The 14,731-nt window shown below is 41.7% G+C and overlaps 2 protein-coding genes and 1 long non-coding RNA gene across 4 annotated transcripts; 1 reads left to right on the top strand and 2 right to left on the bottom strand.

The window, feature by feature from the left end:
* Positions 1 to 852: 852 nt before the first annotated feature.
* LOC142383887 (uncharacterized) lies at positions 853 to 3,330 on the bottom strand. Of its 2 annotated transcripts, none has more exons than XM_075469693.1 (2): positions 3,193 to 3,330; positions 853 to 2,378 (listed from the first exon to the last, which is right to left on the bottom strand). In XM_075469693.1, the coding sequence occupies exon 2, from the start codon at positions 2,369 to 2,371 to the stop codon at positions 1,466 to 1,468; it is 906 nt and encodes a 301-aa protein (XP_075325808.1). In that variant the 5' UTR covers positions 2,372 to 2,378; positions 3,193 to 3,330; the 3' UTR covers positions 853 to 1,465. The 2 variants fall into 2 exon arrangements, with proteins under 2 accessions (XP_075325808.1, XP_075325807.1); XM_075469692.1 differs by lacking the exon at positions 3,193 to 3,330 and adding an exon at positions 3,008 to 3,180.
* On the top strand, positions 3,032 to 5,160 carry LOC142383889 (uncharacterized). The gene is made up of 2 exons (XR_012770009.1): positions 3,032 to 3,412; positions 4,181 to 5,160. It is a non-coding gene; the product is annotated as an uncharacterized LOC142383889 (long non-coding RNA).
* Positions 5,161 to 5,767: 607 nt separating this feature from the next.
* On the bottom strand, positions 5,768 to 7,424 carry LOC142383888 (uncharacterized). Its single transcript, XM_075469695.1, has 3 exons — positions 7,237 to 7,424; positions 7,040 to 7,142; positions 5,768 to 6,154 (listed from the first exon to the last, which is right to left on the bottom strand). Exons 1-3 carry the CDS (start codon positions 7,338 to 7,340, stop codon positions 5,819 to 5,821), a joined length of 543 nt encoding a protein of 180 aa, XP_075325810.1. The 5' UTR covers positions 7,341 to 7,424; the 3' UTR covers positions 5,768 to 5,818.
* Positions 7,425 to 14,731: the final 7,307 nt, after the last annotated feature.

The raw sequence follows: 14,731 nt of genomic DNA, 5'->3' as shown, positions 1-14,731 counted from the left end.
TCTGCAAACTGTATCCTTTGCTTAAGCTGAGCTGGACTGAGATCACTGTCTAAAACATGCCTCTCCCACTCTATGGGGACTCATCAGTACGCTGCCAAAACCATGGGATTTACCCATTTGCCATGCCCTGAGGCAGAGGCTGTTAAAGTTAGGTGTGTCTGGACAATACATGTTTTTTTTTTGTTTCTTTTTTTTTTTGGGATTAAGCTTTGCAGTTTGGACTGTATTTTTATGCATTTAGCTTATTCGTCAGCGAGTGCTCCTGTGAAACTGGCAAATCTGAGCTATTTTTCATTTCGAAGCTCCTTTCATTCCGGCTTCCTTGAGTTCTTTGGTCAAGATGTTGGGATTACAGTGCAGTGAGAACGGAGGGAATGTGGTGGGAGAGGCATCCGAGGAGCAGATTTCTCATGGACTGAAATGCAGTCACACTGAAGACTTTTGACCCAGGCCCCCCAAAAACCTCCTTCCTCTGGAAAGAATGTGGCCCAGTTTCTCCCCCTTCTCCTCCCTCTGCTTGCGTCTTCTCTCCCACGAGACTGAAAAAGCACTGTCTCTCTTACATGATCTGTGCTGGGCTGGCTATAACTTGACTGCCATGTGTACACGGTGTCCAATACAAGCGTTCGAATGTTATTAAATACGCTCTGTGATTTAAAAAGAAAAAAAAAAAGCTCAGATACGTGCACCAACAGCTCAGTAATCTGCACTTGCTTTTTTCTTTTTTTTAAAACTTATATTACATCTACTGTTCTGTTTGCTAATCGTAGTCAAATATCAATGATGCCAACCTGCTTTCACCTTCATCTTATATATTCTGCTTGTCAGATAAATGGGGAGCGGGACTGTAAGTCATCTTTATATATTTTTATTTCCACAAGCAAGCCACTGTTTGAATTAAAAATACAATCTTTACAATATTATTGTAATACGACTACTGAAGTTTAAGGCTTTGAGTGTTTTTAGGGCACTTCTCTCATGTTATATCGTGGAATGTGTATCTTTGGTTCCTTATGTGTTGTCTCTTATCAATCCAAGTGCTTCTCAGTTCTGTTCTTCTCAAGAGAGCTTTTACTTTTTCTTTTATACAAACTCATTTTTACACAAAGTACAGTAATGGTAACTAATTGCTTTAATACCTGACAAGAGATGCGTTTAAATATTTTCTTGGCAAGTTTGCATAGAGGAAGACCTCTGTTGTCTGATGATATACTACACATGCACACAAACTGGCTGCATAAATGTATCATACACAGAAAAGCATCGGTATTTAAGTTCAGCCTGTTGTACAGCTCAAATTTGGTTCATTAAAGAAAAAAAGAACTGGATATTTGGCTTAACTAGGGCACTTAGGGTGCCATAAGAATAATGTTTCTTTGATCCATTCTGAATTCACGTGAAGTGGTCAGGAAGGTTTCACAGAAAAATATCTGTTCACTTCTGTCATTAATCCTCTTCAGTGGATTCACATGAGCTCGATGGAGGCGCTCATGTCTGTGACGGGAGAGGCATCGGGGATCTTGACATCACTTGAAATGAGGTCATTAAGAAGGTCATTTCCTTTCAGCTCTGAATTTTTCAGGATTTCGCTCACGCTTCCCTCGTTGATGTCACTCCCAAGCGTCTCCAAACGCTCTGCGGCCTCCACCTCGGTTTGCTTTTCCAGAAACTCCAATGTTTCTGTGGACTCTTTGTGCCCCGGAGGGGAACCCTCAGAAGCCTCAACACACTCCTGGTGTTGCTCACCTGCTGAGATGTTTGATGGCTCATCTGAACTGAGTGGGACTGGGATGGGAGCTGGGGAAGGAGTGTCATCCGGGGCGCTCAGCTCGATCAGGGGAGGCGAAGACGACACAGACTCAGGAAGAGTCTCTTGTTTGAGCAGGTCCACATGCTGCTCCAGATCCTCAACTGGGGCTGGTACTGGTTCTGGGATGGGGGCGGGATCCACCTCAGAGGCGGACTCGGGCTCAGGGACAGGCTCTGGGGCCGGTTCTGGAGCCAGCTGAGCTTCAGCAACAGGTTTGGGTTCTGGTTCCGGAGGGTTGCTGGCAGAGACGAGAAGTTCAGGTTGGACTGGAGCTGGCGTTTCCTTTAGTCTCGGCTCTGATTCTCCATCATTAATTGGGCCGGGAGCGGGAGTCTCTTCCTCTTTGGACTCTGTTAGGTATTCTTCTTTGGGCGAACATGCCGTTGAAGTCACCGGTTCCTGTGCCAACTCGTCTAGGTTCTCAGTGACCTCCTGAGTCTGTGTCACTGCAGAATCTTCTGGGTCAGTGGTCGCGGGTTCCACCGCTGTCTTCTGTTCGGCGGCCACAGTTTCAGCGCTGCTGGCTGGTGCATCTCGCCTTCTGCTGAATCTGTTTCCCATGATGTACCTGTACACAGGGGGGAAAAGATTAGAGTGAAAACATGTCTATTAACAACGATAATACTAATGCAACGTGTAGGCCTACTCAGAGCAGTTTTCAGTTAGAACCAGTTTTTAACCGAATTCCTGCTGTCAGCTTTGGAGCTCCATGGATTCATCATATGAATTCATGAACACAGAATTGCTCAGGGCTGTGATATGCAAACAGACTCTCTTAATGTCATCAGGATTTAATTAAGTGGGTGAGCAGAAACATTCAGTGGTACATCGTGTCCTCCCTTGCTGCGCGTAAGCAACAAAATGTGCTGCAGGTTCGGGAGACGAGCGTGTCTAAGAAGTTATTTTCCCCTGGAGGGCTTAACAGCGCGTGTTTGATTGATGCGGGTTTGCTCGCTTTTACAGTTTATACCACAGACATTGCTTTCATTAATATCGAGTTCCTGACAATGCACCGAAACCGTCTGCTAGAAAGGAAAATCAGAATTTGTTGAGTCATTTAGTTTTGAAATTTCTAATTATTGTCTTATAAGAACCACACCTTGATCCAGCTCCCCCCGCATACCCTCGTTTAACTGAGTTTTCTTTTTGCCGACACTACACGAACAGAGGCGTGCAATTCTAATTATTAACACAAACCGTTTCAATAGACTATTCGTCATTAATTGCTAGTGAAAGCAATACGAACAAAGAAATCCTTTCCGACGACCCCGCCTCCCTGTCCAGCTGAAAAAGACCTGTTAAATCTATCCAAAGCGCAAAGAAGTTCCAACAGCTCCGATATGACGTGAAGTTCAAATCACGCTGCGTGTTTCTCGACTAACCTTTAAAACCTCTTTGCGTTGCAGTTTAAGCAGACAAACTTGCGGATGATCTCGCTCTCTCAACTTGGAGGAGTTCGTGCGTTCAAGTGCCCGTTGAAGCGCGCACCAGCGGGGCTGCTCCGCTCCGCGCGCGTCCGCGCTCTGTGCGCGCACCAAGCCACAGGCCACAGAGCTTCCTGAACAGAAACGACTTCGACGCTGATTTTCTCTGACTATGGACGTAAGTAAACAACAGCAGATGTAGACATACATTTACTTTACTCGGTCCAATTCAGACACGAATCAGCAACCTGTCTACTCTGGACGAGATTAAATTAAGCGTTCATTTAATCACTAATGCTTCATGTGTCAAACAGCCACTGCTTTGGTTTAGAATCTAAACCAACACCTGACACCTGGATGATTGATAATCTAAACTTTAGATTATCAATCATCCAGGTGTCAGGTCATGGTACCCCTAGCGTCTTGCATGTAAGGCTGTTTGACTTCTTTACTTGTTTTTTTTTTTCACCACAATGGGAATGATCAGCTGATCTGGGTTGAACTTTATGCATGCACTTACAGTTTCTGAAGCTGACAGCTTTCACTTTCAGAGCTCATCAATAAAGTTAACTGGGTGGAACTTTTTTTTACCAAGTATATTCGTGTCATTTCTAGTCAAAATATCTCATTACACTTAAAATAGGACAGAATGACCTAACAAGTACCATTTCAGCAAGATATAGGCCTAGGGACTTGTTTTAAGACAATACATGTTGAACATCTTGTTAAGTGAAATCTTGACAAGCTGATTTTCACTAGTTCCATTTGCTCATTTCAAGCAAAAACGTCTTGTATTTGTTGTTTTTTTACTTATTTTTGGAGGGGCGTTTTTTCCAGTATAACGAAATCATACAGTGTTTGTATTTTTTGTTGTGGCCAATGCAAACATCCTACTTTCGATCATCATACCGTTGCTACTTGTCAACACGACTAATTAAATCTACAGGTCAAGAGTCATAGGTCCTAAGAGTGTCCACAATGGCAGCTTCCTCCCGGAGGTGCCCCACACGGGACCTTCTGGGGATCTCTGTGCTTCTACTGCTCGCCCTCCTTCAGATGATAACCTCGCTGGTCTACTTTGCTGGCGTGTTCGTCCTGTCCAAAGAAGTCCTCATCAGCCCCTTTTTCTTCCGTCACGCACACCAACACGGCGACCTATCCTGTGATGGGTGGCACGGGAACTCTCCCAATGGAGCTGACTCTAGGACAAAGACTAACGCCTTCACGACGCTGGTCACCCTGTGTCTTTATGTCCCAGTGGTGCTTGTGGCCTTTGCCCTGCTGGCCGTGCTGTTAGCTGCTTATGCCAAAGACAGAACATTAGTCGGGTTCAGTGTGGCCTGTCAGGGCACATCAAGTTTTCTCACCCTGGCTGGCATTATTGTCTTTTTGCTCCTGTATCAGTCATGTTTGAGTTGGAAAGACATGACCCCTTGGTTCTATGTCTGTGTAGGCGTGCAGGTAGAGCTGGGGATCATAACTGTGCTAACCAGTATGTTATGGAAGAGGTTACCGGGCGACTGGGAATAAACAGACTCCCACTCTACCTGCTTCCTGCAGGGAGACCAATAATTATTTGTCCTCCGTCTTTGTCACCATGTTGTACTTTTTTAGTGTGACCTTTTTATTAGATCCACTGTAACAAAGTCTGCGCTTTCTAGACGGAGAACTTTGTAGAAACAGAGGAAAAATGTGCGGGTTAATGTTTGACTAAATGCGAGGAAAAAAACAGCCTTTTCTTTTTCTGATGTGCACCAGTTGGTGTTGGACTCATTCAAGAGATACTGGGGAAAAAACCAAATACATCCATAAAGTCAGTGCTGACTCCTGAGACTGCTGCAGTATCATTGTCTGTGATATTTGAAATATATTAAATGGAAAGACTGAAATAGAAATTCCAATAAAAGTATTTTTTTTTTACAAAAACTATTGAAGAAAAGTTTTTATTCAACACTCGTAAAGGAATTCAATTTTTGTTTCTACAAACAGGACACGAGTACAGCTGCAAAACAGAGCTCAATCAGTGAGAACTCATCAAGGTCATCTCCCCCAAACCTCTGGTGATGAACTGAAACAGTCCTGCATTGAGTTTTAAATTTAGCATGACACCATTTTGTTAAAAGTAAAGCTCTCAGTCACCATACAAGAAAAAAGGTCTAAAGGAAATTTCCACATTTTCATCGTAAAATCAAACAAATACTTTGGGATAAAGTAAAGGAAACACTCCAAAAGCAACGTTAACTGAAGCCTTCCAGTGGCCACGCTGTAAGATGAAAATGACGCGAGTCTTTTCACCAAATAAATATTATTTTTGTCTTGTCAGTCAAGGTAGATAAAAGCATTTAGCTCTCAATTTTAGTGTAAATCTATTGATGAATTATCTGTGTCTGTGTTGGAATCCACCAGAAGTGGAGCTCCTCAAACTGTTTCTTTTATTCAGTAGCTGTGTTCATTCAAGGTGTATTGGTTGACCCTGTTTTATTTGAGCTGCATGGTCTTTAATTAGAAAAGGTTTTCAATGAACTGCGAACCCTTTCAAATACAAAGCATGTTTATTTCACTGGGCTTCTGAATAAATTTATCGTCAGGTGAAAAAAATTTCCCGTACAAGCCGTAGGGCATCGTCCTCTTCTGTTGCGCCTCGTGACATATGTAACTGCCCCTTTCTCGTTTCAGCCTTCACATCGATGTTCACGGGTCCACAACCATCCCGAGCTGCTCCTGACCGCTGCGGCTCACATCCAGGATGCTGTGGGCTCTTTGTGAATGGCAGCGTTTCCATCTCTGCTACGTCCAAGTCTGTTTCTGAGACGCATGTGGTCTCCAAGTCATCACATTCCTCAAAGTTCTCTGGCCTCGCTGTCATTTTTGAACTGACGGGATCCTCGTTCTTTGTGGAGTCCTTTGCTTTTTCTTCAGCCTGTAAATTAGAGAGGTATCAGTCGGTTTTCTGACAATAGGTCAAGGGACTAAAAGCATAAGAAATGATTTAGGAGTTTGACTGTTTAAGAACTTTTACCCACAGCACACACATACAAAATGTAATTACGATTTGTATGGTTTACGTGATTCAAACTTCATATTTAAATGGAAAACATGACACATGACGTGCTTTCGTTGATAAGTTTAAAGTCAGCTGTGTTATTTCCAAGACACGATGGAAACGTGCTCAAACATTTAAAGCTGCAGTCTGCAGGATTTGTTGTTGTCATATGTAAAGTCCTACTTTTTGGCATTTTAAGAGTTTACATGATCTATCAGAACGCTTGAAGTTGAAAACGGTGACCTCCGTAGTCGCAAAATGCAAGAAATGCTTATTTTTTAACCGAAAAATAAAAAGTTATTCAACTTCCTGTCCCGCCCCTTCAAAACACATGAGAACTCGTGCACGTAGACGTGCACGCCAGATGCGCCTACACGACTCCTCATTCATCAACTCACCTGTCATTTGCGATCATGGAAGACACAGTAAGTAGACTAGCCCGAAATGAAGTTCAATAGTCCAGATAAATAAGCGTGGGGACGAGCCTACCTTGTATCGCGCGTGCACAATCGGTGATTGACAGGCAGCAGAGCCCAGCTCGTAAACCTGATTGGTTACCTTTTACCGGTCCGGTCTGCAATTTTGTAAACAAACCTGCTGGCTTTGGAGGGACCTAGCGGGACATATAGGGGACCTAGAGAACTCATTTTTTTTTTGTATTGGGGTATTTAATGTACTACTTTCAGAATCCCCGGACAGTTCCAGGCATTATGCTTGAAAAAGAGTTGCAGACTGCAGCTTTAAGGGTGGAAACAGCACCACCTGCTGGTGACTCGGGAACGCCCCATCCCCACTGGCGCTGCTGGTAAGATAAGAAACAGCTGCTTCCACGAGCTCCGCCTCGTTCATACAGTAGAAAGCAACCCTGTGGACATATAGTGGGCATATGTTACTAATGAATTCTAGGAAACTTAAGTTAAGCAGAAAACTGACCCAGCCTCGTTCCTTTCGTTCTGTACCTTGCAGCTTTCCGTTTTCGCTGGGTCTTCAGAGGCGCTTTCTCTTTGACTTTAACATTCTTCTTTCCCATCCACACCGGCAGCGCCCGCTGCTTTTCTGACATGCTTGGTGTTCAGTTACAAACGAAGCCTTTCCACCATGATGACAATAACGAGTGCGGCGTCGTGGGGAAGTCACATGATCATGCTTACAAAGGGTGCTCTTCAGCGCCACTCAGCGGATAAAGAGTTTAGTGCGGAGCTCATTAAACACTTCCTTAAAAAGTGATGACACAAGTTTTGAACAATTCAGATTAGATTAACATATATTATGTCGAGCTAATTTCAACCTGATTATTGGTTGTAGCTCTTAGCTATATGCATTTTAATTCTAAGTCAGCAGAAAAGTAACAAGCTCTCACATTTTTTTTAAAAGCATTTGTTTTTCATTAAGTACATTTTGAGTTCTTGGTTTCTGACTTTTGGTAAACAAATAAAATCAATACAAAGACAACCTGTCAAATTTTCAAAATGAGCATCATTTTTCACTGTTTACTCAGTCCCCCAACATTAGAAAAATATATATTTTTTGCATTATTTGCTTTGCAATAGTAGTTTAGAGAGTACATAATTTCCTTCTTACAAGTAGTGGAATAGACTGATGTGGTTGCGTTGAATGGTAACAGAGTGAACAGAAACCCATAAACTGTGGTATCATAGTGCTTGAGTAAATACATCAGAATATTTAGCCTACCAACCATTTCAAATATTCCTATCTAATTTTATTACAGATTGATGATTTTTTTTCTTAAACTCATGTGGATTATGGGTCTTGGTGTTCTCATAAAGATGTTGAGTGAATTTGGTTTGAATGGGCCTTCAGATGTAGATCAGAGTGATTATGTGGTTTTGGTGAGTGCCGTGGTGGATGTGCATATCACTGTATTGACGTTTCTTCGAAATGATCCATGAGTTCTTAAAATGAAAGTTGTTACCCTCTTAAAGAAGTGTGTTTGTATTTTCAAATGTGCACAAATGTGCAGAACAAAGGTCAGAAAGTTTAACCATGACAACATAATCTCTCTGTGTGCTCATTCATTTGCATCTCTTGGCCCTCTTACATTAACACACGTGCACCCACAGACATACGCACGCTGTAGTATGTTAGAATTAATCATGGTTGCGGTTAGCATGCTGTGTAATTAAAATTGCACTGCAAGGCTGATCATCCAAATTCCCATCTCCCACCCCGAGTTTCTGTGTTATCAACTCATTTGCATTTACTGTCACTGGTGGATTTTGAACTTTTCACTTTTTTTTTTTTTTTTTTGCTTGCTTCCACATACTTTCATTTGTGGCTGTATAATTACTCCAGAGACATGAAGCAGCACTAAACCAAATAAAGAACTAAGCTTGAAAGATCTATAATCCCTAACACTCTTGTCTGAGTGTTTCACCTCTATTTCTGAAGATATCGTCAGATAATTACAGTTGTTTGATGCCCTTTCTATTCTTTCGAATAGAAATTCTATATAAATGTTATTATTTTGTGCTTTATTGTTACTGGCCAGCAGCATATATGATTTAGTTTCATGACACTTTCAATTCTCTCTGCTCCTCTCTCTATTTTTTTTTTATCACCCTCCCTCCATAACGGATGTTCAAAACAACCCTGTGTGTGTGAGACTCTCTGTCACTCTGTACACAAAGCTGCCATTTCTTACTCAGGCTTTTTAATTATCTCTCCTAAGCCCCCTCCTACAACTGCTTAAGCCTTGATTGCAAAGAGCAGCTTTGTATATTTGACTAAATTAAAAAGAGGGAAAGAAATCTCAAGGAAAATAGCACATTGGAGACAGTGTAATTTCCACTAAAGTTTTGTGCCTTTCAGGAGTAACGTGTAATCATGGGAAAAAAATCAAGTCAAATCCTAGAAATTACCCACAATATTTTTTGCTATTGTTTACAGCACATGGCACTCAGCAGAGGCTCTTTACTAAAAAAAACTGTACAGCTGACCCACATTTGCCCATAAGTTTGTGTGACTTTACGTGACACCACAGAAAAGCTAAAGTTTCCTCAAAGCGCAGATAGATTGTTATTGAACAAAACAATTTACTAGTCTGTGAAACCCCTGCAGACCTTGAGCTACTCAATCTCCTTTTAAATGCAGCTCAATCTTTCTATTATTTAAGAGTCATCCTCATTATCAGCTCATTATCACTACAAAATGTAATTTATCTTCCAAAATTCTCAAAATGTTTTTGAAAAATCCGTTGAATCTAAAGTGACATCAAACTCATCCTCCCACAGGCTTGCTGCCACATCTACAGATCAGAGGACTGTGCTCAGAAGATTTCCTGTTTTCTGATGGACTAAATCTTGCCTCTGCTTTCCTTGCTTTCTGGCTTTCGGGTCAAACATGGCCAAAATGTCTGTTAGCTATTTACATGAGAGGTTTAGTTTAACACCAATACGATGCAACTGTCAGGATGTTCTAAAAGCTGGAACGAGCCTCGATTATAACAGCTAAACAACAGTGAGTTTACATATAACTTTAGATATTACACATATCTTTAAATAGAACTGATCATAATTTAGTTGGTCTGCGGTGTCGAGGGATCATTTTTACTTTTTCTAATCTATGTCTGCCCTCGTCTTCCACAGCCTTCCTGTCGCATGTAATTCTTATCTTAGTTGTCTCAAAGGGCTTAACCCTGCTTTGAGTAAGGGTCATCGCCATTAGCCATCTGTCTCTGAAACCCTCCTTTCAATTGGCCATATGGTGCAAGACAGCATGGTTTAGAAAGGTTAGGATTTTTAAATTCAAGGAATGTATTCCTTTAAAGGGTGTTATCTATTGGAAAGAACTCTATCTTCTTATGAAATACAGACTCGTATCATATGGGGGGGCAGCCGTATCTCAGGAAGCAGTGCGGTCATCCTTCGGTCGGAAGGCTGCCAGCTCAATCCACTGCTCTCTAAGTCTAAGTGTTGAAGTATCCCAGCACACATTCGAGTAAAAGGATGAATCATGTTTCAGTACCTTTCAGTGCTCTTTGATCTCTCTTTTGGCTTTGATTGCTGCGCTTCACATTGGAGCGAGTCGTTCCTTTTTATACAACCACCTTCAAACACAATGTGGAGCACCAACTTTCAGCCCTGTCTTTGTGTCTAAGTGCAAATGTTTTTTGATCAGAAGACTAGCTGTATGCTCGACTAAAATTATTTACATGACATAGACGTGGCTTTGTGGGGGCTCACACGGCTCAGATTATTGAAAATCTGAAACAGACATAAATCACAGCAACACATTTGTGCATTTGAATGTATATGCAAAGGATGCAGCTCCTCACTGGAGATGGGCAGGAGCAAATTTGAGATCCTTTCAAACAGAGAAGGAACACTGTCAATTTAAAGACACAAGATTGGGTTTAAAGAGAGAGTAGGAGCCAGTAATCTCAAATATTTTACAAGTGGCCGAGCTTGTTTTACTTTGAGATGCTTTAATTTGTTTCATTGCAGTAGTTTTTTCTAATATTTGTTGAATGCGGTCAGTTTATGTTCTTCCTTCATTTAATCTGTTTTCATATGGGCTTTGGTTTGAGTTCTTCCTGCAGCTTGATTGCACATATGTCTAAATCTGTGTTGGTTACAGATTGGACTATTAATTGTTTGGAAGGCTTACCCACACATTTGTGTTATAGGGTCATTTTTACTTTATTTAATCTGTTGTCATATGGGCCTGAGATAAGAACAGAGTTTGACATCAGCTCTTCCTGCCCCATGATATGTTTAAATATGTCTAAGAATAGGATGTTGTTTGTTTACACTCAGTGGCTGGGGCTCCTGGGACAGCACAGCGTTGAACTCTAAGCTGGGTCTTATGTAAGAAATCATCTATGCAGATGATTAAATTTCAAGTTAGATTTTTGTACAGAAAATGTCTTTTACAGACATCCTTTAAGAACCTTGTGGGAAAAGAAAATGCAGAAAATGCAAATTGTGATGTGGCTGCACCAGTAAAAGGACTTTTATTTGCAGGTGGCCTGTTTCCTTCATCAGTGGGGTGTAGGATTAAATAAAGTAGACATGCACGAGGGTGATTTGCTGTGACATAACCTACAGTTTTAACATCTGATGAACCACTCACTCACTGGGATGTAGAAATATGTTCCACCATGTAGTTGGGAGTTGGCTAACATGTTTGCTCATCAACAGTAATCGGCCGAACCCACCGGGTTATCCTGCAGTATCTTAATGAATTTTCCTTGGAAGCTGATAAAGATTCCTGGTTTTACTCAATTTATCAATCTGCTGAGACACTGGGACTGTCCAGCAACTGTGGAATAGACTGAAGCCCCTCGGGGACTCTTGTGGGGGGTGCTCCGGGAGTATGGAGTGCCGGACTCCTTGATAGGGGCTGTTCGGTCTCTGGATGACCGGTGTCAGAGTTTGGTCCGCATTGCCGGCAGTAAGTCGGACATGTTTCCTGTGAGGGTTGGACTCCGTCAGGGCTGCCCTTTGTCACCGATTCTGTTCATAATTTTTATGGACAGAATTTCTAGGCGCAGCCAGGGCGTTGAGGGGGTCCGTTTTGGCGACCTCAGAATCGGGTCTCTGCTTTTTGCGGACGATGTGGTTCTGTTGGCGTCGTCGGGCTGTGACCTTCAGCTCTCACTGGAGCGGTTCGCAGCCGAGTGTGAAGCGGCTGGGATGAGAATCAGCGCCTCCAAATCCGAGACTATGGTCTTCGGCCGGAAAAGGGTGGAATGCTCTCTCCGGGTCGGGAATGAGATCCTTCCCCAAGTGGAGGAGTTCAAGTATCTCGGGGTCTTGTTCACGAGTGAGGGACTTTTTTAAAAGAAGGTTTTAAGTTAACCTAATGCCTTAGAAGACAAACTCATCTTCAGTTCATGTAAATATCTATTGTATGCCCTGCGCTTGTCACAAATTACTTAAAAGTTTAGAATGAAACATCTTTATTGGGGACACATGTTGGCAAAAACTAGGTTCATTAGGAGACGTTTCAAACCGAGATCAGGACGTAATTGTGTTGCCAAAATAAATAAAAATGGCTTCCTACAAAGTTTTGTGTAAAATGTACAGAGAATAACACTGCACCTTGTTTTCAGTGAAGACCTGTCTGTTAATACAAATTACTCTCTTTCAAGCAGCCTTTTTTTTGATTGCTTTTCAATGAAAAGATCAAAAAATGTACAGCACTTCCCTCAGGAATACCAAAAGTGTACCACCATTACAGTACCTCGCGGAGGATTAAAAGACAGAGCAGTACTTTCACTGGCTTTAAATTACCACGACACAAAGCTTTCTCCACAGCACTGACACATCTTTTGCCCCAAAAACCTATGCTTTCTCGATCTCGGATAACCTCAGAGGACACATTTAAGACACCAGCCCTGTTACTATAGCAACAGATGCAGATTTGAATACCCTCGATGAGCAGTGAAGGTGTGGCTCAAAATGTCGACAGTAAAAAACACAGCCTCACACAGCACTTTACAGACCAAACACACTCCTAAACTACACGATTTGTGCAAGTTTGAGACAACACGTTCACTCTATAATATGTTTAAATTTCAAATGGAAATACTGTACTTTTAATTAGAATACAATTTGAAAATAATCTGATTATAATAACTTTGCAAACTAGGCTTTAACATATGGTCATGTTATGATGAATTATTATTCAGCCTTAAGGTTTCTACAGCTAATTAAGGTCCTAACAACTTGTTAGAAGTTTTCTGACAGCTCAAATACTCCCACTACAACTATAGCTACCGATAATAATAATAATAAAAATCATAATAAAAGAAATCATAAAGTGACAAATATAGCTTAAAATGAAAAAAATCTAATCTTTAACTTAATGCCTTAGGAGACGAGCTCATCTCATCTTTTGTGAGCTTTGTTCTTGTCCAAAATCGACTTAAAAGTTTAGGATGAAACGTTGTTGTGGACAGATGTTGGCAAAAACTTGGTTCACGAGGAGCTGTTCCAGCCTTTCAAGATGAGATCAGGAAGTGATTATGGTCAGCTTATGATGAAATATCATTCAGCCTGAAAAACGACGAGTACATGTACAACAATAACACATTCTCAGGAGCTGTGCTGCTTTATAGGATGTGCTTGAAATAAAATAATTACTACATATGTGTCAGTTACTAATCATTTTCACCAAAGTTAAATGAGCTCGGTTACACTGTCCCAGTCTGAAACCAAAGGTGCTTATTCAAAACAATCAGAGTCATCTTCAAAGATACAAATCTGCCAGGACATGGTGGCAGATTTAGTTGTTGATAGGTATTACATTAAAATGAAAATATCCTTCAATGTAATGCCAGACTTTTTCAAATCTTTTTCCAACTCGTTTGCCTTTTCAGATTTTGGAGACCTTGGAGGACACGTGCAATAAAGGGAATCGACGGGGAATGGTCCATGCTGTCTGCTCTGCATAGAAATAGGCAGCAGACTCACAGCCAGTGAGTGTTTTTGCACAGAAATGCTGCGTGTGTTGTTTGTGCGTGAGCAACATAGACACAGAGAGGACAGGGTTAGAGTATATTTGCCTTTTGATCACTTAACCTGAATCAGCAAAGTAAATAAATAAATAAGAAAAATAAATAAAAAAGATAATTATACTAAAAAAAAGGGAATTCCCTGTTTAATTCCTCATATGTCAAACAGCATATGGGAGGGTTATTGAATCACCCATCCTCAATCAGGATCCACATGCGCAATCAGCTTTACTCTCATCAAGCGCCAACTCAGCTCAATCCTCAAACCGCACACGGATCATCCGTTCATTTAAGAGGAGGAAGCTCAGCCTTACGCACTCTGAGCTCTGTGGGAGCGGCGTGTTTATCCTGGGAAAAAAACACAATAAAAAAATGGGGGGCAAAACCGATAGTGATTATGATCTTTGCAGCAGAAGCGTTTCTCGTGTGGAGCAGTGAGATTAGGATGAAAAGGTGAAAGTTGCATTGTGTGAATCCGAGTTTAGACATGTGCTAACTGATTCAGACCAGGATGTGAGTGACACGCGGTTTGATGGAAAACTAAACTCAGATTCCAGCTGAAAGGATGCACGCAGGTGAGTAAGCTCATGCATTATGTTGGGTTTGCCTGAGGGAGGGAATGTGGGAGATGGAAGGGAGACGGGGGCGGGGGGTAGTCTCATCCTTTAGACGTCCTCGTGTTACACAAACTTACATTTTGAGTTTGCATTTTGCAGAAGAAAACAAAAAAATGAACGGGTTGCAGGACGTCTTGTATTTTATTTTCCTGGAGGCGCTTTTAAAGTTCTCCTGATGTATTAGACCTGGTGCTGAAGTGACGGCTCTTTCCCGGCCCTCCGCGTTTGACGGTGGCAAAAGGAAAAGGAAAATTCGCAAAAAGACCCCACGAGAAATATGTTTTCCCGTTTATTTATTCTTTTTTTTTTTAATCTGTTTGTGTGGGGGCTCAACGTCTGGACAGGGGCATGATTTGGGTT

Source organism: Odontesthes bonariensis, chromosome 7, assembly GCF_027942865.1.
Source record: "Odontesthes bonariensis isolate fOdoBon6 chromosome 7, fOdoBon6.hap1, whole genome shotgun sequence".
NCBI lineage: Eukaryota > Metazoa > Chordata > Actinopteri > Atheriniformes > Atherinopsidae > Odontesthes > Odontesthes bonariensis.
Note: the sequence above shows the minus strand (reverse complement) of the source record. Positions and strands in the feature narration are given on the sequence as shown.